The 10,000-nt window shown below is 41.1% G+C and overlaps 1 protein-coding gene across 1 annotated transcript in view; it reads right to left on the bottom strand.

The window, feature by feature from the left end:
• LOC138967425 (uncharacterized) overlaps window positions 1-10,000 on the bottom strand; it is a 16,921-nt gene that overhangs the window by 311 nt on the left and 6,610 nt on the right. The window contains exons 7-9 of the mRNA XM_070339974.1: window positions 9,681-9,725; window positions 9,148-9,172; window positions 1-8,679 (exon numbers count right to left, since the gene is read on the bottom strand). The exon at window positions 1-8,679 is cut by the window's left edge and continues 311 nt beyond it. Of these exons, the coding sequence (XP_070196075.1) occupies window positions 7,703-8,679; window positions 9,148-9,172; window positions 9,681-9,725 (1,047 nt within the window). The 3' untranslated portion in view covers window positions 1-7,702. The remainder of the gene's footprint in view (window positions 8,680-9,147; window positions 9,173-9,680; window positions 9,726-10,000) is intronic.

The raw sequence follows: 10,000 nt of genomic DNA, 5'->3' as shown, positions 1-10,000 counted from the left end.
TTCAGCATACTACGTAACTTTCAAGCGCAAACTCCGCAACAAAAACAGAGAAGTTAATGCTCGATCTCAATGAAAATACCCCCCCCCCCCCCAACAAACAAACAAAAACACACACACAAACAATAACAAAACAAGTCGCGTAAGGCGAAAATACACCATTTAGTCAAGCTGTCGAACTCACAGAATGAAACTGAACGGAATGCAATTTTTCAGCAAGACCCAAGGACTAGAAGGAGTACTTGGCAAGACCGTATACTCGTAGCATCGTCAGTCCACCGCTCGTGGCAAAGGCAGTGAAATTGACAAGAAGAGCGGGGTAGTAGTTGCGCTGAGAAGGATAGCACGCTTTTCTGTACCTCTCTTCGTTTTTCAGAAATTTAATTTTGATCATAATTTTTATATTTTTAATTTTCAGAGCTTGTTTTTAATCCAAATATAACATATTTATATGTTTTTGGAATCAGAAAATGATGAAGAATAAGACGAACGTAAATTTGGATCGTTTTATAAAAAAATCATTTTTTTTTTTACACTTTTCAGATTTTTAATGACCAAAGTCATCAATTAATTTTTAAGCTACCAAGCTGAAATGCAATACCGAAGTCCGGCCTTCGTCGAAGATTGCTTGGCCAAAATTTCAACCAATTTGATTGAAAAATGAGGGTGTGACAGTGCCACCTCAACTTTGACAAAATACGGATATGACGTCATCAAAGGTATTTCTCGAAAATAAGAAAAAAGTCCGGGGATATCATTCCCAGGAACTCGCATGTAAAATTTCATAAAGATCGGTCCAGTAGTTTGGTCTGAATCGCTCTACACACACACGCGCACAGACACAGACACACACACACACACATACACCACGACCCTCGTCTCGATTCCCCCTCTATGTTAAAACATTTAGTCAAAACTTGACTAAATGTAAAAAGAAGACATTATTGAGCGGATTTATTACAGCAAACGATGCATGAAGGACACACGTGTACACAAGGCACCCATGATTATCAGTGCGGTCGGTTTGTCATGAAATACAATTAATACAAATCAGAGAGGAAAATCATTTGTGCAGCAAGAAGCTCATCAAAACCAGCAGCATCAGCATCTTAAGCGAAGCAGCATTTTCAGCTGAACATCAACTAAACATTGAATGATAAGGCACACAAAAAATAGGTGTGGTTACGGTAACATAGCCCCCAAAAAACAGGGTAGGAAGGTAGGCAATCACTTTTTTTTAAAACTTTTTTTTTCTAATGTGTACAAATTAAACCTACTTGACAGGGAAATAAGTGTGCGACTCGGGCGCTTTCGCTTTCATTGCGTTTTCTGCACTCGTTTTCTTGTTTTTTGTGGTTTTTTGTGTGACAAATGTAATAAAAAGTTATAGGGTCGGCCCCTAAAAATAGGGTAGGTCGGGTTACCGTAACCACACCTATTTTTTTTTATAGGCCTAACACTGTAAGAATGTTGGTGAGAACATGTGACAGAGGTCCATGGTTGCTTTGTTAGAGAGCGCTTCCCATAGTGGGTAGCCGACCACAAGAAAATGAACACGACAATAAGTTGAAAAACAAAAGAAATATATACTCACCAACACAGGGACAGCACACACAAAAAGTTAACTTTTCATCTATTGAGGCTTCTTCGGGACCACAAACAAACAATTGCAAAGGCAGAAGCCTCAATTAGGTGAGCATTTGACTTTGTTTTGCGTGTGTTCTGTCCTTGTATTAGTGTGTAACCGACTGCCGAAACACTACGATCACCTCGGGAAGCGAAGTGCAATCAAACAGGATTGAAAATAGTAGGGCTAGTTTCTTAGCCCTATAAAAACTGTTATGCAAACCCGAAGGTTTCCATGAACATTCAGACAATTATACGTTAAAATTAATATTAAAAGTCCTACGGTTTTGAGCCATTAAGGACTTGAGTGTTTGTCCGCTTTCAAAAAGAGAAAAGAAAGAAACAAAAAATAAGGAGAGGAGGGCAGGGGGTGGGGTTGAGTTGATAATGCTCTGTGGAATTTGTTAAAATGAAAAGTAGTTAAGATGTTTCTTGGTAAGAATTATAAGTCTGTATTCTATATCTTGAATAACGGGTTTGTAAAATGATTTTTTTTATAATTCAAATCGAGTTAAAAAGTGGAACCTTTCAGGATCACCAATAAAACCAAATAGATGAGCAAGTAAGAGGAACACGAACAATAAATCTCAAAACTTTTTACAAATAAAAGGATTAAAATGTAAGCCACGAAGGCCGTGGTAATAAAAACAATATGTACAGTTTGGCGACTAGTGGGCCTTGGGTGAGGATATGTTGTCTAGAGGCTAGTCGCTAGAATCAGGAGGGATGGCGGGCATTCAGACAATCGGAAACTACCAGACCCCATCACAAACAGATTTCCACAAACCACGGGTGTTGACTTAAAGGCCAACAACTCGGGTGCAGAGTCTGCTGTGAAAGGAGCGGTAGCCTCCCCTGTCACAATCGCCCCCGTTTGAAATGAACTTCGTCCCGAAGTTCCGAACCGGGGGACCACTGTCCATCCCAAGTTCGCAGAATGGGAACAGCACGAACATGTTCAGTGGTCATATTATGCCATTACCTGAACATATCATGCCGAGTCCCATCCTGCTCGCAGCGCCAGATGTAACCGAGTGCCGAAACACTACGATCACCTCGGGAAGCGAAGTGCAATCAAACAGGATTAAAAATATTAGGGCTAGTTTCTTAGCCCTATAAAAACTGTTATGCAAACCCGAAGGTTTCCATGAACATTCAGACAATCGGAAACTACCAGACCCCATCACAAACAGATTTCCACAAACCACGGGTGTTGACTTAAAGGCCAACAACTCGGGTGCAGAGTCTGCTGTGAAAGGAGCGGTAGCCTCCCCTGTCACAAGTGAGTACAGTTTTTGGTTGTTTTTTCAACTTTGTTCATCTCACCCAAAATCCTTTAGTTGTTTAGATCTAAAACATGACATTAATACAAAATAAGACAAATGAATTCAGAACACACATAACTATTATTACAACAGTTTTACAAGTGTACACACATTCATGATCTAGGGCATGTGATCACATTAAAATAAAATAAAATGATATCCAAAAGACACCATCGTTTCTGTGTTAACAGTTTTATAAAGGACCACAGATAGTCCCAGGGTCGTCCGGTCTTTGAAAAGGACCAACACACACGAAAGGTAGGTTGTTGGAACGTTTGTTATTGACAAAACAATACATTCACAGATATTTCGACCCAACGGTCTTGTAAGTGAACAGACAAACAAATATTCACACAAAACTTATCTTGATAGAATCAGTTTACGTCCACTCGTCAGGAAGTTGGGTCGAAATATCTGTGAATGTATTGTTTTGTCAATAACAAACGTTCCAACAACCTACCTGTCTTGTGTTTTGATTCTGAATTTTGGAACGTTGGCAGTCTCTTTGTTTTTGGATTTGAAAAGGGCCAACAGTCCATAGCTTAGTGCTCTCTGTGCGGGGCAGGGAATGTTTCTGATTTCATTTCGTATTTGACACATGTGTCTGCACGAAATAGTATTTCCCCCCAAAAATCAAACTTTGCACAGAAAGGTGCCAGGTTATTGAATTTGGGTATGTCTAAAAGTGGAAGGACGTTATTGTTACATGAACACGCCTGGACAGATTACTGATGATTTACACGGAGAGGACGGTGCCTTTAACCAGCTCATACACAGTCTGATCCAAATCTTTTAGCTTACTGGCAGTCTACAGTTATTCAGTAAAAGGCAATGTGAAATAAACTGCACGCATGTAAAACATTGCTCGCCATTAGTTGTTAGATCATGTACATTGTGAACAGATTGATATGCACATTGGCACATGCATGTACACACACACACACACACACACACACACACACACACACACACACACACACACACACGCACACACACACACACACACACACACACACAGACACACGCGCGCGCGCGTGCGCGCGCACACACACACACACACACACTGGGGTTTAGATTGCAAGACGACGTGTAGCTCAAAAATAGAAGTACTGCTCACGCATCATTGACAGATGCAGACACTTAACAACAACAACAACAACAACAACAACACCAAAAACAACAACAACAACAACAACAACAACAACATTGACAACCAGAATGAGCAATTCGGTATTACTGCTGAAAATGGACAGATTTTGAGACCGGAAATTATTTCAATACACGCAGAGAAAAATGATTAAATGTTAAGGCTGTTGACCAGAACATGGTTACAGTTTTTACTGTAGACAAAATGTTGGAAAAGTTTCTTTTCGGAACGCATCCAATCACAAAGTCAACAGAATCATGCATCACAAAAAACAAAAAACCACACAAAAAAAAAATCACCTCTGGTTTGACATTTGATTAGCATAATTATATTCATCCAGATCAACAAGAATCACGGAAGATAGAGTTACGCTTATACAAGGAAAAACAAGAATTAAACGTTCTGATAAAGACATATTTGTCAAAATAAATTTTGAGGGGAATCTTTTTGGTCCGTCACCGGTAGAATTGTTAACAATGTAAACAGTTGTATAGCTCCACAAACGATATATATCGTATGACAAAATTACGGGGTTAACGATATTTAATAAGGTTTTGTGTTTGTGCAACAGAAATACATTTCCCGTAATAACTCACGGGTGGGATTCAAGGTGGATTTCATGAACACACACACACACACACACACACACACACACACACACACACACACACACACACACACACACACACACACACACACACACACACACACACATGGCGTGTTAAACAAAAACTCAGGTGATATCATTATTGACATTAATCAAATCATCAACCTATCTTTTTTGATGAACTCTTAGTTTTTATGTTTTTATTCATGTATTCCTCGTTGTTTTATTCTCCCTTTATTTGTTATAAAAAAACATCAGGAAAGGTTACATATTGGAACGTTTATTTTTTACAAATGAGATTTGTTTGTTCATTAACTTCTTCTTGTATAATTCATTTGTTTGATTGCTTGTGTCATAATTATCTTTTTCGCGGATACTGGTTTTCTCAGAAGGGCTTATTGATATATATGTTTTATTATTTTATTTCCCCTTAGTTGTTAATTAAGTAAATGTGACCCTCCACCACGAGATGAGTCGCATGTCACCTCGCTCGGCTCTGCGCTAGGCTTAATATAAGTCCGGGGGGTGTGTGGTATCAGTGTGAGGGTCGCCTTAGTCACAGGCTTATAACTCAAACAGTTTTCGCTCTTTTCTTAAACGGGTTTCACCACTGGATAGAGCATAAAAAAAATCTTTAAGAAAATGTAAAAATATGAAAATCATGCAAAGGTGACATGCGACTCATTCCGTCGTGGAGGGTCACAAATATGAAAATCATGCAAAGATGACATGCGACTCATTTCGTGGTGGAGGGTCACAAATATTCTCCTCATTCATTGGTCCTTTTGTCATCACGATACTGGTTTTCTCCGAGGGGCTTCATTATCTGTATAAAGACCATATTATCACATCAGATCATACACACATTTCATGATTTGACGTTGTATTTACACGCCTTTTGTCAAAATAGATATTTTGATTTCTTGTACTAGGTGTGGTTCTGAATTCTCCGTGTGCATTGTTCGTTCTCATTCTAGCTTAACAAATCACTGTTTGATGTTGATTGTCTGTTGTTATTTTCATTAGGAAAGAGAGAATGCTTTATGTCCTACAGGCTAAATATTTCGCCTCTTAAGGACAAGATATGGGTTATATTTACGCCCTCACGGCTTTTGACGAGATACACAAGTGTATGCGTGTTTGGGCGGTATCAGCCATCTGCACTTATGTCAGAATGACCAAGATCTTTTACGTGCCATTGTGGTGACATGGGGGTGGGACATGGCTTCCGTCTCTGGGTCTGCACATAAAGTTGACCCGTATCCATCCCGGCCCGAATTCGAACCTGCGACCTTCCGATCACAAGTCCAGTGCTCTACCAGCTGAGCTACCGGGTCCCCTTATTTTCATTCATGTAAGCGTCAGAAAAAATAAGGAATACTAACCTGTCTTTCGATACATGCTGCTACACTGAGTTGCAATAGTGTGTTATTGAGACCATTTCATTTTACTTCTCACTGACTTGTCTTTTAACAACGCATGTCCTCTGTTTTCTATCTGTTAGCCGTTATAAGACAGACAAGGTTATAGGGGAAGGGCTCCTAATATGGACAGGCTCCTAATATGGACCACCTCCTGTTCTGACAAACTAACGGCGCTAGAGCGCTCAAAACAATTTCATTGGCTGTATTCACCCTCTCTGGATAACTTTCACATGTCAAAACAGTTGCAGAAACACAAACCTCAAAACCGTTAGGCTTTTTCTCTTTTGTTCACTTTTGGCAGGGTTCACTCTAAATTTACCGCCTAAAACGGACTCGTTTCTATCCACAGCCAAAGCTTTTATCACACAAAAATTGCTACATATGACAGCTAAGACCGTATTTGTTACATTTTAGCAGTGTTGACCCCTAGTTTCAACTGCAAACAAAAAATAATTGCAAAATCTCAAAGTATGTGTGAGTCCCCTAATATGGACCACCTTCAACAAATCGAAGAAAATAAAAGCTAAATGCTATTTTTATTAATTCATTCAGAAGCTTGCTGGAAATAGCCTATAACTAGCCTTCGAGATTTAAAAAAAATATCACAAATAGTCTTTTTTTCGTGGAAGTTGATAATTTCACTTATTTTCACTCTGTTTTTGATAAGCTTCTTTAGTTTCCTAGTGTGCTTCAAATGATGCTCTCATCAACCCGAAACAGATAAATCTAAAGCATATTTTGATTAGTCTGACTTGCAAACTAAGTTGTATCATGTTATTTTGAAGTATAGGGGGCTTTTTACAGTTATTCGAGAAGTCCGCTTCAGTGGTCCATATTAGGCGCCCAGGCTCCTAATATGGACCATTTGTGTTTTTTTCTGTATTTAATTTTTGCTGAATATCTATCAAAGCTATTTCACTCTAATTAGGCCTGACGGTTAACCTAAGAGAGAAGGACTACCAAACACAAAATGAAACTTCTTCGCAAGAAAACAAGCAATTTATCAGCGTGAAACAAAAAGTGGTCCATATTAGGAGCCCTTCCCCTACAGCAGTATGAGTTTCATGGACAACACTTTCAATCGGCGCTCTGGTATACTCCAAATCAAGATCACAGATTCATCAGGTATGCGTCGACCCACCTGAGATTCCAGGTATTTCGTTTGTGAAGGCTTCTTCACAAACACCCATCCTCAGCAGAATTAAAGTTCACACTGCACCCAATAATACGGTGCACATTGCACTCGGCACTACAGTGCACCGTGCATTCAGCACTGCGGTGCAAACAGCACTCTTCAAAATGGTGCGGACGCACACTCACATATATCACTGCGGTGCATTATTGCATGATGGTCGGGTCAATAATGCAGGCTGGTTGTACAATAGAAAGTCTTTTGTATGCCTTATTACTTGATTTTTTTCAGCTTTGCATTGAAAAAAAAAGAATCGCACAAGTTAATAGTATACACACAGAATGTGGGGTCTGAACTGAAAGGATAAAACCCCAGTCGATATCATTGTTGCAAACGTTTCATTACCATGTTCTGAACTATGATCACTCATAGTTTGTCTTAAGATCACAAGAATTTGTCCTGTTCACTACTCTCCTTGGAATCCTCACTTCCATTACTGTTCAACAGGGACTCCCTCTCCGCCATCGCTGCTTCGTCGACTGTTACGTCACGTTCGGAAGTGACGTCACGACAACAACTTTCTACGTCATCACCAGAAACGACGTCACTCATCACAGACGCTGCAGCGCGCGGACTCCTGTTGCCAAGGGGACGAGGGGACGAGGAAGCTGAGCGTGCAGGACTTGACCCATAAAGGCCAGGGAAGGGGGGAGGGAGAGGATGGTTGGAGGAGCTGCAGGAGGAGGAGGAGGAGGGGGAAAAACTCTCGCCCCCGGCAAGCTCCGTGTCAAGGTCAGACGAGAGCTGGCTGTCAAGGTCAAAGGGGGCGCAAGCACCTTGCCGGAACGACGGGTTGTCGCTCTGAGTTCCTTCGTAGCCGCTGTCGGGAACGCTGGGATCCCGGTTAGGATCCCGATCCCAGGGGCGATCCATGAGGCCCGCGGGTTGAATGTCCGACCCCAGCATCACACACTGAAGCCCTCCTACCCCTCGATAAGGTGACAGCCTATCACCTCCACACTGTCCTGGGAATCTGTCCACACTGTCTCTCCCTCGCCCTCCCCCTCCCCCGGGGCCCTTGACGTTCCTCCTCCCTCGCGTCCTTCTGCCCCCTCCTCCTCTCCTCTCCCTTCCTACCCCTCCTCCTCCTCTTCCTGCCCCCACTTCACTGCAGCTGTTGCGGCTTCCGCCCGAGTTCGTCCGACACGACATGGGCAGCGCAGGGCCGGCCACGGAGAGGCTGCCGGGCGAGGAGACTGTGCCGGACGCCTCACTTCCGGACGAGGAGCTGCCGAGGAGGTTGCGGAGGTTTTGCTTGTGCTGGGAGGTGAACTTGGATCGGTCGATCTCGGCGCAGTACTGCTGGATTTGCTTCACTTCCACTTCTTCCGTGTCCTCCACACGGTCGGGTAGCACGAAGGCTGAAAAGGTATGACCAAAGTAAAGTTGATGTCAGGGAAAAGAGCTGGATCCTTTCAGGGGAGAGAGAGAGAGAGAGAGAGAGAGAGAGAGAGAGAGAGAGAGAGAGAGAGAGAGAGAGAGAGAGAGAGAGAGAGAGAGAGAGAGAGAGAGAGAGAGAGAGAGAGAGAGAGAGAAAGAGAGAGAGAAAGGGAGAGAGATAAAGGGGTGGTGGTGGTGGTGGAGGATTCAGTTAATTAAAAAACTTTCGTAAACGTCTGTGGGTTTTTCATAAGAAAGCAAGTAATGCTGGAGGTAGTTTGGAGAATAGATTAGTACACAAATGAAAATGTGTTTAAATTAAAAGGAGATGAAGAGTTGACTTTGAGACAAACCGTCTCCAAAGAGGATGTATTGATAAACCTATAATTCCTTCTGATTTTCAAAGAACGGGACAGCAACCTAAACTCACAACTGTGAAGAATGCTCACCTCTAAAAGATCCAAATGCCAGCGCCTGAAACGACAAAAAGAAAGATGATTGGGTGACATCTAACAATGCCCCGTGTTGGCATAGCAATTCCTTGTACACGAAGAACTATTGAATAAGAGAAACTTTATTATTTTTCTTGTGGGTGTGTGTTTTCTCCATGCGATGGTGTTTTGTATGTATAACTATTTGTGACATTGTAATTTATATCTTACTCTGATGTATTTGAATCTGTATCATGTACATGTTCATTTGGTCATTTGTGTTCGTAAGTTTTTGTTACGCTGTTAGGCGCTTCAAACTATTATCGGAATTGCGCCATAGAAATATCTTTAAACTTGATAGTACTTAATTAATTCAATAACAAAATCAAACCTGAGATGCAAACTACCAGGTTAATTATTTTTGTTTGCATTGTTGTTGTCTGGCAAAGAGTCAATGCACAATTTCTAATAATACAAATTCTAGATTGGCCTCACGCAGACAACATACAATTTGTCTTGAAGAAACAGATAATAACAAATATATTTCTCACCCTTTTGTGCTCTGGTAAAAGAATGGAGAACACCATCCTCCTGACCTATTCGACAGAAGACATACAAACTTATTAGAGACAAGAAAATAAGAAAATAAGGGTATGGGTAACGAAAACGTAGAACAGAGAGTGCAGGAATCCAAAAACTGATACACTGCTAACGTTCAAAACTTCAGAATCAAAAAACAAGAATTTCAGGCTATTGGACCGTTTAATTATCTCAAATTCTTAGATGAATCTCGCATATCTGGACAATATCGCATGCGAGATTCATCGACCATTTGGAGATTAAATCATAATTTGTATCATAAGTGTTTTTC

Source organism: Littorina saxatilis, linkage group LG5 (genome assembly GCF_037325665.1).
Source record: "Littorina saxatilis isolate snail1 linkage group LG5, US_GU_Lsax_2.0, whole genome shotgun sequence".
Classification (NCBI taxonomy): domain Eukaryota; kingdom Metazoa; phylum Mollusca; class Gastropoda; order Littorinimorpha; family Littorinidae; genus Littorina; species Littorina saxatilis.
The sequence above is the reverse complement of the archived record's forward strand: the minus strand, read 5'-3'. Positions and strand labels throughout refer to the sequence as shown.